This window comes from Parus major, chromosome 6 (genome assembly GCF_001522545.3).
Source record: "Parus major isolate Abel chromosome 6, Parus_major1.1, whole genome shotgun sequence".
NCBI classification, from domain to species: Eukaryota; Metazoa; Chordata; class Aves; order Passeriformes; family Paridae; genus Parus; species Parus major.
The window spans coordinates 27,319,315-27,335,203 of NC_031775.1; the positions used below are offsets into that span (position 1 = coordinate 27,319,315).

Here is a 15,889-nt window from a genome sequence, read left to right on the forward strand (position 1 = left end):
AGTGCCATCAGGGTGAGCTGTGTGCTTAGATAGAAGCTGGTAGGAAGAGCCAGGGAATTCTCCGCGGATATGTGACTGGTGGAGACTCCCGCTGTGTTGTCCTTCCCGAGAGCGTTCTGCAAGACACAACACCTTCCTTGGTCACCATCACAACATTTCCTCTGCAGAGCATTTAAGCCTACATCACGAAATTCATCTTTTGTTTGTCCATGTCCCACCCTCCACTGATACCTATACATCAATCTCATAAATTGAATTATGAAAAAGGCATTAAAACAGACGTCGCAATGACAAGATTTTGAAATTAGTTAATACCAGTACTGCACACTAAAATAGAGAAGAGTATTAAAATTTTTTTAGAAATGCTTCCATGTGTAAAAGTCTGGCATTGTTTTTATAGCTCTGTGTTTATCATGCCAGTTTGTTTTGTCACAGCAAAAGCAGAACCCCCAGAGAAACTGCACCTTCTGGACAGTCAACAGAACAAGTTTGTTTGGCAAGTTATTTCTGGATAACAATAAATTAGATTTAATCCATGGGTGCAGATCAATGAATAAGTATCCTTGCTAGGTGCAATGTTGTTTACCATGGGATCTGCCTAAACATGTACCATACAGGTACTGAAGTATAAAATCAGTGGTGGACACTTGGAGCCCAGCTCTGAACTTTTAAGTGAGATCATTCTTTAATGCATTATGATATCCAAACATAACAAAACTGACAAGAAAAGTGTGAGGTAGCCCATGATAATCTTGACAGACTTGGAACATCATTTCTTATGGGGAGGCACCTGTGCTGTGGAATATCCAAGATCCACACTTACCTCATTAAGACAGAGCTCTGTATCTACAGATTCGTTGGATTTTCGTTTCTTCTGTGCCTATGAACAAATATAAATTTTATTCCCTGTACAATTTACATTTCCAGCAGCACAAAGCACTTAGATAAATTTGCATCACTTGTCATAATCCTATAATTGTGACAGAGATTTGCACATGATTAACAAATAAACTCCAAATGTAACGCATGTTTTCCAATAACATGCACATTTTCATTTGAATTTACAGCAAAATTTCAAACTGTCAACTAAGGGTACTTAGTAATTACAGTGATGAGTGCCATCAGCTGCAGAGAACATGTTATCTTCCATGGCCCCTTAAAAATGGTGCTGGATGCTCATGAGAAGAAATTAAATATGACAGTTAATAATTACCATAATACCACTGCATATCAGCGAATAATCTGTTATATACCTCAGTTTTAGGAAAATATACAACACAGGAGTATTTCATCCTTAATGATTCTTGCAACTTTCTCAACTATTATGATAATAATATAGATATTATTTTAATGTATTTCATGGCTGCCAGAGAATCTCTTCTACAATGCTGCAAAAAGGACACTGACTCAAGCAAGCAGCACTTCAGGTGACACCATCCAAAATGGAAACAGCAGCCTGCACTCTGTCCAGCAGCAAGAGGTGTTTAATATTGCCATTCCTCAAGTCAACTGGGTGTTTTCTGCTTTTCTACAAGAGCAGCACTAACCCCCATGGTGTGGAAGGTGCTCTCAATAAAAAATGCTGTGGCTGACTTGAGCACTTCAGTGATTCTCACTATCAGTTCTTTGTTTGCATATTCCAGAAACAAACCAAGCACCCTTTTATAGGAGATAACTGTGCTAAAGTAAATCATTAAGAGAAGACTTGGGTTTACAAAACTACTGACTGCACTGGGCACATCTGCTGCTCCCACCTGCAAGTTTTGCTGGACCTGCAACTTATCTCCTGCAAAAAATGAAGATCTGAATCTCACAGTGCTGCATTCATTTTACTGCAGAATCTCACTGGTTTAGGCAGTGATGGACTAAAGCTGATGTGAGAAAGTGCTGAGCAGTCTGATTTTATGCCCTCAAAAATTCAGCTCTACATACAGCTATTTTATTTCATATCTGAGAGCCACTGGTTCTGCCAACGGATACAAAATAGTCTTTGACCTAATTACTGATTTCAGAATTCAAATGAAGGAACTGAACTTCTTATTTGGAAACATATTCTCTGCTTTTAATGATAGAAGAACAGACAACTGAAAAAGTGAAACAGCTGGAATTTAAGAGAAAGACAGCTTAGCTATAGTATGAATACGTACTGAATATATGTTGTAGTTTTCATATATATGACAAAATAATAGCTCCATTTATTAATAAACACCCTCTGTAAAATTTCCTTCCTACAACCCTTTCTACTAATTATTACAATTAAAGTGGTAAGCACAAATTTAACTGTCTAATTGAAAAAAGAAATGCCTAGAAGTAAATTTAAAAGAAAAAGAAGCACCACAGTGAAGCCTTCTGGCTATGTTCATAGTGGATAGGAAACTTCTTTTAAAGGCAGCTGGGTAGCTTTCAACTCCTAAATGGCTTGTTCCAAGGAGACAAATAAAGAAGGAGAAACTAGATTTAAATCCTGATTTTCTTATGTCCACAACATCCATACACTACCTTGAATTGGAATGTGAGGCTTCGGATAAAGCCTGTGGATCAGAGGTTCAGATCCTGGCAGTGGAGGCTGTAAGGATCATACAAGCCTCTTATTTCTTAGTTTGTCACTTATTGCTAACTTCCCTATTCCCACAGGTGTTTGTTTATTTGAAACACTGTGCTTTGCTGCTTACACCTGCTGAGGATTGATAGCACTGTGCTAATGACAGGCCTACTGGTAGCTGGTCTCAACACCAAAGTCAGAATTTATATGCCTTTTGTACTGTGTTTATCAAATGAGTAAAGAGAAAAACATCATTATTTTGCCTATATGCAATAAATTCTTCCTTTACTTCAACCTGAAAACAATAGACTGCAGCAGCTAAAACATATTTACCTTTGAGAACACTATTTTAAGGGTAAAATCGACAGCTAGAAAAAAAATTAACATAAAAAAACCCTTTTCAATCATTTTGATAAGCATTTTGTGGTTTTCATTTGGAAGGTGATACTTCTCTGCATCCATATACTTATTGTAGACATTGTAACATCAACACTTATTCACGTGCATCCTCTGTTATAATGTCCTCCTCTCTCTGAAAAGCAATTTAAATAATCAGGCAGGCTTTTCCCTTATCAAAACAGAAAGGACAGTATCTTCTATTTTAAAATACAACAAAAATGCAACCTTTTATTGGGAGGAAGGCAAAGGGAAAGAAAAAACTGTCATTTTGAGGGTGAGATGAGACATTATATGCCAAGTTTCAAATTGGAAGAGTACATTTTTAGTGTTGAGTTATAAACCTGTGAGAATGGGTTGTAATGAAAATACTGGCATAGGCTGTACTGCTAGAATACAACAGTGCATCACTAAATCACAAATAATGGCATAAAAACCCAAAACCTACAGGTTGAAGAGAGTGTTTTAGTGAATGTTCTTCACTTACCACCAAAGGGGAAAATTCTTCCTGCCCTGTCTTGGGCAGAAACAGCTCTACACCTAGCAGAACTCTTTCTTTGTGCTACAGTGAGTGAACACCTTATCAGAGACTAAAAAAAAATAAATAAAAAATCATTTTGGAGGTTATGCTGATAACTCTGGTGGAAATAGACCCAGCCTGGGAGACATTAATTTGAATTAAAGAGGCTACCCTCTGCTTTCAGATATTTACTTTATAATATTTTCCATTACCCTAAAAATTTAAACAAGAGAAAGGAGTGTCCATCATGTACAGCTGCAGACAATCCTGGAAAAGCTGCACCACCAGTTAATTTGGGAATTGAGAGTTGTTCATTATGCATGATGCCCAAGATTCGCTGCCAATCCCATCTCAGGTATCTGGCTTGCCTACCAAGCAGGCAAGAAAGTGGTTTCAAATGTTCTAGAAATCCCTAACTCCACAGGAGTAAAAGAGCACACACAAATGGCTAAATTGTCTGTATTCTTTTAATATTTTAATATAAAGCTGTTTATCTGGTGACAAAAAGATCTATGGGGATTCCATCATTAATTAAAGAAACAAGCAGGGCTGAGCTGATAAAAATAATAATTTTAAAAAACAGTGAAGGAAAATCATCTTAAAGTGGCTAACTAAGACATATGAGTTGTTTTCTGCTGAGGAAAAATAGCATTTTCTAGTGACTTCCTTAACGACACACTAAGCTGTGACATATCTCAGTCTATAAAACAAAGTTACATAAGATGGGCTGACACTCCAGCTTTGCAGGGAACTGCAATTAATTAACATGAGCTGCTCTGAAAAAGTTGTGTCCATACAGCCAACAGGCCTGACCTCAATCAAGCTTTTATGTTTCCTAAAAATGAATACTTCCTTTCCCAGAGAATCTTCTCACTGTAGTAGCCCAAGCAGTAGATGATATCTAGAGATAATTGTATTTAAGCACCTCCTGATGAGCTTCAGTATCATGTCTGTAAGTCACATACAAGCCTTGGTTTGGTCTCAAAACCCTTAGCTTTCAATATTGTATCTAAAATACTGGACTTGGTCAGGGGCTGGTAGAGCAACCAACAAGCAAGTCCAGAAAAAAATTCTCATTATGAGAAGCAAAATTTTACTTCTTTCTTTCCTAGAAAGAGAGTTCAATCAGCTAATGGTTTTCTGAAAAGAGAAAGGACTATTCCTTATGGAGATGTTTCTCCTTCAGAACACTCTGTGGATCTCCATGTTTCCTTCTGATCCCAATGCATCCTACATGAGTTCAACTCTATGCCCCTACTTAGTCTCCTCTTGCCCTGCACCTGATAATTATCATAAGATTCTCCTAAAATAAATCCCTGCTTTCCATCCCCCAAATCCCTCTGGATCCATCCTCAACAGGCACTACAGCCTTGAATTTATGCCCAAAAATGCAATCCTGCAATTATGCATCCAGCTTTTGCAAATCACAGCACAGCTTGTTTAATAAATGCATTAACCACTGCAGCAGTGTCTCACCAGGGTCAGTACACACACCTAGGGCTTGTCACCAAGCACTATTTTTATATGTTCACTACAGCATCAGTTTCTGTTATTCAGAGCAAGGAAAAGTTCTGACTGGGGATGTCTCCAAATGGAGGTGAGCTTTAATGTGAGGGAGGGAAGGGAAGAAGGATGTAAAGGGAGCTGAATGCATTGGCTCTGAATGCAAACAGGAACAGAGTGAGCACCCAGCCCCCTTCTTTAGCTACACACTTTGGGCTTTTTGAGCTTTATGGAACATATTGCTTGGACAGAGAGAGGCAACAGAAGCATCATTAGGATGGATATCTGCTAGGTAAGCTGTTTATACAGCTGATTTTAATGAGTGAGCCCTTGTCCTCTCCTGAGATCCTGGTTAGTTATGCCCATATTAACAAGCCTTTCTGAAGAAGACAGACCAATCTCCCAGAATGCATCCTTCAAATGACCACACTTCTAAAGTAGCTATAACAAATGAGGGTGTTTGTTCTTTTTGTTCTTCTCCTGTGTTGATTAGAGAGATTTACTATGCAACTAACCTGCTTTCCCCAACAGCAGGACACAAACAATAAGCACAGAAATATACAGACTGCAAAAATGCAATCAGTTTAACTCTTCTGTGCTCAATAAGTGGGCTTAATCTATCACAACTGACAATAGTATTTTCTTATTAGCACAGGAGTACTATGCCACACTGGAGTATAATTACTTTCAACAGGGAAGATAGAAAAGTGTGGGTCACAGACACAGGCCATTGAAATAAGGATTCAATTCAGCACAGGGTAATTCTGAAACCCACACCATCCAGCCAGAGTGCACAGCTATTTAAGCTATAAAAACAAGCAGCTCTGCACTGTCCTATAACAAAGCAGCCAGATCTTTTTCCTGCTTTGTTTTGGTTTTTTTTTCCCCTCTCTGCTGAATCAACCCACAAGATACTAGCTCGGGGCATGAAATGATCAGTCGTCACTCTGCATAAAAGCACTACAGTTCTGTCATGACACTTTGTGGAGAGAAGAAAGTACCTTCTAGAAACAAGCATCATGAAGACATTACTGGCACTATGCTCCAGAGCTACACAGATAACACCCAGCACAGAAAGATGCAAATCACAAGATTTTCAGCTGAGACATTAAATAAAGTAAACCAAGCATCCCTTTGTGCCCAAGTATGTACTGGGAAAACATACACAGGGGTCTTTTTTTTTGCAGCATTCCCCTTATCCCTCAACATTAATAAATTCTTGCTGGATTTGAGGACTTAAGCATGAGAAACAATAAACACAGAGCAACCTTAAAGCAGGAAAGTTTGTTTTCTGGCCAGGAAAAAGAAGGTCTATAGGAATCCTGTGGAAGAGAGGCTGGAACAAAGGTAGGTCTTTGTACTAAAGCTGGCTTTCCAGCTCTGGAGGAGCACCAAGGAGGGAGCACTGCCCATGGATGGGCAGATGGAGCCAGGTGGGCTGGGAACAGCATCTCCTTCCCACACTGCAGAGGAACAATGAATCAAATCAGCTCTGGTCTAACAGACACTGAAGACACTTGGGGCTACTGATGGATGCAGATGGAAACACACATAGATTGCAGCACACAGCACTTCAGAAATCTAAGAAATGGGCAGAAGCACTGATAAAGTCTGATATGGATAGAGGGAAAACTCCCTTCAAGTTCTTTGATTTGCAAATTGTTAGAAAATCTGACTGAAGGGGTAAGAACTGAAAGTAATCCTCCCAAAATGAGCTGAAGAGTGTGGAAGGAAGGGAAGATGACCTATATTATATTAATTATTGCTGGACCATTCCCAGATCCTCATGTTAATAAACATGAGACCTCATTAAGCTCCATCTCCCACTGCACTTATATGGCCAGGATAACATGGCACAAAAATTGCCTAACAGCAATCTTAAAGGTTTTATAAAAAACAGATCCTATCAGAAACACCAAACTGATCAAACAGCTTACAAGGACCAGACACAGAGATCTTCAAATATTTATTCCAAGCAATTAGTTTCCCAGTGAGCACAGCACAAAATATGACACCCAGCCAAGACAACTGAGCTGACTTACCTTTCAAGGCAGTACAGTAACTTGCTAACGATTTTGTTTTTGTGTTCAGTCATTCATTTAGCTGAGTAAAATGAATTTCTATAGTCCCAGATTTTTCCTTCCTATTTTTAGGGGATATTATGCAATTCTCCTAATATGGTCTTTTTATGGATTTGCCACAAGCAAATATTTTTGCATTAAGAGGGGCAGAGGAGGAAACAGAATACTAAAAAGCAGAGACTGAATAAGTTTTATTAGGTTAATATCTCAACATCCTGGGCTGCCTAGGTTGTTGGGGTTTTTTCTCTAGTTATAAAACTAAACACCCATGTAATCCAAAATGGAGTTGTTTTGGATTTTATTATTAAAATGCATTTCCCAAGTGATTCACCACAGAGATCAACCCAGAGCCATGGACAGACAGCAGGCACAGGTGGCATCTGGCTGCTGCACACTGAGCAGCACCTGAAGAAACACAGCAGGAACACAAAGCCATTGCAATCCCAGTTAAAAGACAAACTCAGCTTTTAATTTTGAGGAAAGGTAAGTAATTGAGCCACTAAAGATCCCACAACACTCCTCCAGGCTGGCGTGTGTGGCCTCACGTGTCCGAGCACATGAATGATGCTGTTCATTTTGGAGCAGGTGACGTTGCTGCCTCCTGGATTGGGCTGTGGTGCACTGGAGTGTGGTGGGAACACCCCAGAGCAGCTGTCAGCCACGGTACTGTGGGAACACAGCAGCTCAGCCACAACAGCACCGTGCCCTGTGCTGAGGAGCCTCGGAAAGGGGCACCACACCTACGAGGCTTCTCCAGCACTGCCAGGTGTGCTGGGCAGCGGGTGCTGCAGGGCAGGCAGAATTCCCTGGGCCTGCTCCTGGCTGGAGTCTCCTCACTGCAGCCACTCTCCAGGACAGCAGGCAGGACCAGGGAGCCTCCACAGGCAGAAGCAGAGCTGCAGGAGGGCAGGGATGCTCAGCGCATCGCTCGGCCTCGTGAGACTCCCTGTTCGGAGCTCTGGGAGGTGCAGGGGATGGAGCAAACCAGGTCAGGCGCTGCCTCTGTGCTCCGGCAGCAGGACCAGGGGTGCTGCTCTGTGCCTCTGCAGCTGGAAGGGAAGATCAGGCAAGCTTGCTTGAACACCAGTCTGCACAGGGCCCTGAGCGCTGAGCACGACAGGAAGCTTCCCCTGGTGCCAAGCCAACCTTGAGCAACCGGTATTACTGCTGGTTTTCTGAGCACTGCGCTCACTCATGAATTTTAAAAGGGAAGGCAAAGGAATGACCATGAACATCTGCTTTTTGTTAAGGGCCTAAAAATGTTCAGGACTTTCTATTACCAATACACGTATGCACGTGTGTGCATTGTGAGTACCAGCATGGTTACACAGAGGAATAAAACACAGAAAGCCTTAAAAGGGTGAAAACACTTCTGGTAAAAAGTGACTCTTCCTGCAGTTACAGAGAGGCAAAAGCAAAGGCTACAATAAAGTAGCAGTGAAGTTACCTTGCACAGAAAGAGAAAGGAGACCAATTAGCTGAGCACCCACCCCACAGTCTTGCTCTCCTTGCCTCTGTTCAGTTTGCAGACTTCAAGCCCAATGTATTAATTTCCACAGTTGTGTGGTGGTGTACCCAAGTCCCACTAAATCATGGCATGATTCAGAGGGTAGTTCTTTTCTTTTAAAATAATCCACTTTTTAACAGCTGTGATTTGGATTAATTAGTGAATTTTGCATTTTTGGCACAATCTGCTCTCCAGAAGCGCCACTGAAATAAAAAATTAAAGCATTCACTCCCTTCTCTTATCCTGTAGCTGAATTTTGCAGGTGCACAGATGCATCCTCAGAACTAGCAGGGCTGCAATTGCAGTGAACTTGCTGCAGTACTTGTCTCAGTCCTTTTCTAGCACTGACAATACCATTTAGAATAAAAATACAGAAAACTCCTTCAGACAGTGGAATCAAATCTAGCAAGGTATCTTAATAAAAAAAAACAACCCAGGTTATGGTGTATTGTGGCTTTGATAGGCAGCTATTCCTCAAAAATTCAGCTAGAACCACACACATAACATGAAAATTTTCACCCAACTAATTAATGTTTTGGATCTTTTTTAATATGAAATGTAAGACAACTTCAACTTTAAATACAGTTGCTAGCAATGTCTATGACAAGCTAGTTTTATTTTCATTAGAATAAAAGCATTTAGAAGTCTGGAAAAAGGTGTTCAAATTCACTACTACCCACTTAATAAATTCTGATGGCATTATAATTTCTAAAAATAAAGTGAATTGGTATCACACAATTTGGATTATTGGCATTTTATTTTCTAAGACAAGCATATTTTTCAACACATTTAAGTCATGACTGGAAAAAAAAAATCCAATTGGTCTCATCCACAGACCTCCATTAGCTAAGCTAGACCTTGGTTTGTCCTGTCAGCTTCCTAAATGTTATTAAAAGGCCCCTGCAAAATGGATCTTAAAACTCAATACTTGTGAGAGACTTTGATGTAGCATCCAACATTCATTCTCCCCTTGCTGAAGTGAGTGAAGGAGAGAAAAATCACCCCTTCTCAGAAATGCTATCAGTGAAGCCCTGACAGTAATTCTCTTTAATGGGCTATCCTACAGTGGACCATACTTTAATGGATGGCATTAGAGTGGCCTCCCTCATATCCCTGATTTACACATGAATGATGCTCTCACAAACAGCCACACTGTAATTAATGAAGCTATTCCAAAAAGCCCAGAAACTCTTGTAAGAAATCTCTGCAGAATCATGACATTATTTGAAAGGTGCCTTATTTTTACTGCCCCCATCTCAGCACACCAATGGGAATTTTTCCACTTGCCAGGCAGTACCAACTGGAAATCAACAGCAACTTCCTAATATCACCTGCATATATGGCCTGAAATATGAGAAGAAGAATGGAGAATTTTTTCCCATGACTGAAACAATTTCTTAGACACAAAAAAGTACTATGAATGTTAGATGTCTAACAATTATAACCCTACTAAAACAAAACTGTGCCTATAATGACCAGATTATGCAAATAATTACTGTATTATGTAAAATTGTATTCATAGGATATAATCCTTCTTTGTTTCATCCCACAAGTTCTTCACAGAAGGACAGAAGGCTCAAAATTATGCTTACACTTAATAAGCTGGAAAATAAAAACAGATGAATGCTAATAATGTCAGTAATGCAGATCAACATCACTTTGGGTGTATTTTGAAATGTTTCCATACTCAACTGGAAGTAGGTTTAGAAGCTGAGTAGTTTGCCTACTTTTTGAAGAATCATATTGTGGTAGACTCCATAGTTCAGGGAATTATTAATGGGACATACAGACTTAAATTCCAATGTAGCTTGTTTAATCTAGCTCAGGTCAATACTGACAACTATTCTGTAGTAGTTTTGAAATGAAGAGGTGGTTCTGAAGCACTTCTTCTCTTCAGAGGACAGGTTCAATGCACAAAAGTGGCACTAATTTGCACCTCAGGCAGTGCACTTCATCAGAGACTGAGGGATTAATGGGGTAAGGGTTTATAATGTTGCAAAGCACACAGGATGCTTTCCTATGCCCTGAACTTCCCTTTCTGTGAGTTGAGCTGTTCTGTTAATAGTGACAGTCCTCCAGATTTTTCCAATTCTACTGCAAACCCTGCAAGAAAACTCTTGAAGGTGCCTTGTGCTACCTATTTTAACATCCTTTGGTGGAACTCAAGAGAGAGATTATAAGGTTTTTCCTAGAAAAGCATCTTAGGAGCTCTATCTGAAGAGAATCTTGATTGATGATGGTTGGCAGCAAATATTTCCCTGACTGCATAATGGTTTTATTAATAGTTCTGGACTGAGCTGAAGCAAGTAGAAAACAGACCAAGTGAGGAGTGTTTTTTGTGATCCACCTACTCAGATGCATCTAATCCCTCACTAGCATCAGCTTTGTCTTCCTAGCAAGTTCCATTGTCAAAACATTGCCATTAAGTATCTAGACAGGAAGCATTAAAAAGAAAATACAACTGTGTGTGTGCCAACCATAGCAGCAATCTGGCTTCTTGTGTTAGTCCTGCCTACAGATCAGAGGGTGGGAAGTCACAAGGATGACAGCATGGCTAGAAACGAGGGATGGGTGTGATGGAGACGGTACCTACTGTATATTAATGTATGCTATTGTCTATGGACACCAGTGCTGATACTGCACTACTGAGCTGTCCCAGTCAGAAGTGAATTAAATGGGCTTAAGAGATGCCTTGTTCAGTGGCCAACACAGGCTAAGCCTCTCTAGTGTCTGAGAGCAGCATCCTTAGAAGGGATTTGTGATTTCACTGTGCTGCTGCCGTTCAGTGGCTGCAGGAGACATCCCACTGCTGAGATGCTGTGCTCAGATGAATGGAACTGCACTCCAGCAGGCCCTGCACAGAACAAAGGGCAGCAGATGATGAACGAGGACCTGCAGAGCACATATGAGCAGATGTGTCTCGCTGGCATGGCGATTATGTGGAGCTGAAGCTTTGCCAGTTGCTCTCTTCAAACGTCCATGGAACACCAGAGTCCTGTTCCAGGGACATAAGCCAGCACCACTGGCATTTCAGGGCTGTCCCTGGGACATGGACCCAGCTCAGCTCCCAGAGAGCAGAGCTCTCTCTCTCTCTCTCTCTGAGGGCACTTACCAAAGAGCTGCACTGATACTAAATATAACATCAGCCACCAGCCTGAAGGTGAAAAGCCTCTGCCTAATTAATTATTCCTAAGTATTCTCATTAAGCTGCTCTCTGGGTATAGACAGAGCATGTTTTTTATCTAAACCTGTTTAGTTTTGCCTATAACAATCTGAATTTCTTCTCTGCACCCATGACTGAGTCCTTAGGAATAATCAGGAAATCTTAATCAAAATTAACAGGGGCTGGGTGAACTCTTGATGAGAGCAGGATTCTGCACACAGTTGCAAGAATTTCTCAAAGTCCAAAACCACTATGAAAAAAAGGGATAATTATTTTCTACTGAATTTGCATTTGGATTCTGAAGCTGTACACAAGCAGCCAGGTCCCTGCAGGAACAGACCCCTGAATTCCCCCTGAGAACCAGACAATTGCAGTGGGTATGTGACTGAGGTGTGCAGAACAGCCCTCCAACACAGAAATCACTACAGACCAACCAAGATACAACTGTCAATGCACTACTTTTCCTACAGAAGCTAAGCTTTTGTAAAAACCACACTGAACACTGCTCATCAGAACAGCTCTGATCAAACCATCTTTTTTTTACATTTGTGCAGGCACAAATTTAGGAATGGGTTTCCACAGATTCTTGCAACTGCTTTGCTTTCATCTGTGCACATCTGATTTATATGCCCATTTATCCAACTCTCTGCAAAAATTAGGTACTTAGGGCTGCAGGTAGCTTTTAGAGCCTGCCTGGTACCTGTCTTACCTACCATGCACATAAAAGATTCAAATGGACACATTTCAAATCTGAGGATGAATTCAGAACATCCAAATGTTTAGGGTCATGTGGTAATGTATAACTTGCCTTGAATCAGAGGTTTCTTGAGGCTTCTGAAAACGTCAGTCTGGAAAACTATAGCACCATGTAATGCAGTATTTAATAAATTACTGCCTGAATACCTAATTCTGTTTTAAGAAAGACATGAGGGAGGATAATTCTATAATTCTTTACGAAACATGCTGAGTGAACCTAAGAAAAATATTTTATGTTATGGACTTCAGTCTGTTTACCTGTGACTCATAAAAAGACTTAAACATGCAGGAGGGCCTAACCTGAGGTGGGATTATTAGGGCAAGTTCACTGATTGGGAACAGGATTTGGTGTGAAATAGTCAGGCTCTCCTCCAAAGTACTGACTAAAATAAACATTTTGAACTCCTATTGATTTTGATGGCAAGGAACAGAAATGGGTGACAGTGTCTCATGTTCTGGAACTCAACAGCAAATTGAAAAATATTACAGGAGTAGATGGTTTGAGGCCACATAAAGATTTATTATTCAGGTAACACAGCTGATTAGGAGTCATGGGGATAAAAAGTAGGATATAAAGGGTGTGATTTATTCCAAATATTTGATTACTAATGTACAGTGAAGACTGTAAGTAAAATGAGCAGACATGGTAAAAGCAGAGCAAAAATTTTTCTTCAGCTGTTTTGTTAACATTATTTTATTATTAAGAGTCTAGCCAATTTGGTTAAAAGATTGTGTTTCATTTTCTGTCTTATAAACTTGGTTTGATTACTTGAAAAATTAATGAATGGTATGGAAAGGGTTCCAAATTTTAGCTCTTCAACATTGTACTATTTGTGCAGCTATGCTGCCTCATCAGCAATGTATGGGTTAGGATGATTACTTATTATTGCATTCTGACTTCCACTGGGCTTTTTTATATTTCATATGGTGGTGGTAACACAGAATAAACTATTCCTAAAATGTCTTCTTTATTCCTGAAATGATTTTGATCATATCTGCCACATGGCAACTGAGAGTTTGGGCAGTTTTTTTTTTTAGAATGTTAAGTCTCTGGGTTACACACAAATATCAAATAATGGTGTGCATACATGTAAGGGGTAATGGATAATTACAATGTACACTTAAGGATAATTCCAATATACACAACTGTGGAGTTATTCCCTTTTTACAAGTGTATAAACAAAAGCAGAATTTGATTAGGTGGTGTGATTGCCTCTTTAAAATCAAATGACTTTATATGCATGAACACACCTTCAGGTACTTGGGTTTGCTGTTGGCAGACGAAGGCAATGTATCCTCCTTAATCAAGGATAGGGAAACATGGTTGTTTCAGACATTTTACCCAAATCAAAATGCAGACTTAGTGCACTCTCAGTTGCACCTCAGCATGGCCACAACCCCCTCTGCCCTTCTCCACTGTGCCTCCTGGGGCAGCCCAGCCAGTGATGGCATGGAGACTACCCCAGGACCACACAGGCTCAACATCCTTCCAGCTCAGTCTGGTGCAGATTTTGGTGGTTTTCACCCTGAATCTGCATTTAGCCATTAAATCACAAGAAGAAATACAGAAAAATAATATAAATAAGTTTCATAGCAGATTAAGTCTATGAGGCAGTTGAGTGTCCAAACATTACAGAATGGATGCGAGGAGAAAGGACAAAGCAACCCAAATCAAAAGGAAAGAAAACAAAGAAACGCCACACAAAAAGGAAAAACAACAAACCAAACCAACCAAACAAAAACAGACAGGAAAAGGATGGAATGAAGACTAATGGCTAACTGGAGGTGAGGTTTCAGATGTTTCAGGTGTAGATATGCCAGTGAGCATAAGACCATGAACTCTGACACTTTTCTCTAGGAGTAGACAAAATAAGATCAACCACTTGTCCCAAAAAAGAACACAGGTTTGCTGTGCTCTAAGAAATAGACAGCTCATCTATGGAAACAACATGCTGATCATTAAGATAGTGTTCAGTAGTGTCTGCAAGGGTGGCTCTTGAAAAAAAATGAGTAAATGAGAAAGTTATAGCACATGTGAATGCAGTTCCCATCTGTGAGCTCTCCTCTACCCACTCATTTACCCAAGGAGCCAGAAATCTCAGGGAACAACACTTTCCTGAAAAGATGCTGGGGCAGGCAGCCCCATACCCCTATTCCAGGATCCAGGAACATTTCTCCCACCTCTGGGGATTTCAGGGAACATCACCAGAGAAAAGGCAAACCCCTTGATCCTGCACCAGGACTGTGCACAACTCATCAGGGTCCCTCTCTGTTAGTGAGCCTTCCCCTCCAGGGAACGAGGAGGAGCTTGCACAACAAATTGCTGCCCTGCTCCCTGAAACTCTCACCCCCTGTGCACCATCCCCCTCCAAGACAGAGAAGGCAGGTAATTCATAAAACTCTATGCATTTCTGACTAAAATGCTCCACTTTCCAGAATTATTGAGCCTTCACATTGTCATTTGTCCTAAGCCATCATACTACAAAACAAAATTGTCAATACCACTTCAATAAAAGTGTTTAAAAGTACATTTCAATTATAGAATCCTTCAGCTCACCTAGGAAAGAACAATTCTTTGCAAAAATGGCGGAACTGATAAAGATTTTGTTTGTTAAATTTTGATCTATTCTGGCAACTGCTGAGCTATTTTCATACCTTAGCAAGAAACATCTCTTTATTGACAACTGTATTCATTATGTGATGTAGCACCAGTCTTTCACTTTGGTTTCCCTCATGAATCTCTGTGGATATATTTTTTTTGAGGATAACCTAGTACATTAACACAGTTTATAAGAGAAAAGTATTTATTGTTTCTGAAGCACTCAAATACACTATGTGGTTTTCAGAACAAATAGAGACTATAAGGTGATAGCTGCACTCAAGTTAACAGCAATTAGTTGGGTTTTTAAGGCCAAGAGCACCTTTTCACTATGAGTTTCTGGAATAATTAGTATGATGGGATTTTGGTGTATAATAAGGACTCCTTGAAAGCTATCCCTGGTTAAAAAAATTAAAAATATTCAAGATTTCAAGGTTTCTGCTCTTAATTTCTGTTCCATTAGAAACCTGGTGGCACAATCACTTTTGCCTACTTTTGCTTGGTAACAGGGTCAGCCTGCTGGCATAACCAGAGCTTCTTTCACTCCAGCAAGTACAGATGGGAGCAGAGCCATAACTGAAACCTAATATTTGCTAATAGCAAACAATATGTCTTAAACAAAACACTTTGTCAGGTCCCATAAAGGCACAATATATTCTGAACCCTCCTTCCAAAGACAATATGATTAAACATGTACCATCACAATGCAATGACCTAGAATTTTTATTGGTAGTAGTTATGCCTTAAAATTAATTTATAATACTGTACTCCTTTTTATGGCTGTTTTTTGCAGACTATAGTGTGCTATCTGTTTTAAAAGGG

At 40.0% G+C, this 15,889-nt stretch overlaps 1 protein-coding gene across 1 annotated transcript in view; it reads right to left on the reverse strand.

Annotated features, from left to right (window-relative positions):
• GFRA1 (GDNF family receptor alpha 1) overlaps window positions 1–15,889 on the reverse strand; it is a 129,233-nt gene that overhangs the window by 506 nt on the left and 112,838 nt on the right. Inside the window, exons 8-9 of the mRNA XM_019007146.2 lie at window positions 824–880; window positions 6–116 (exon numbers count right to left, since the gene is read on the reverse strand). Of these exons, the coding sequence (XP_018862691.2) occupies window positions 6–116; window positions 824–880 (168 nt within the window). The remainder of the gene's footprint in view (window positions 1–5; window positions 117–823; window positions 881–15,889) is intronic.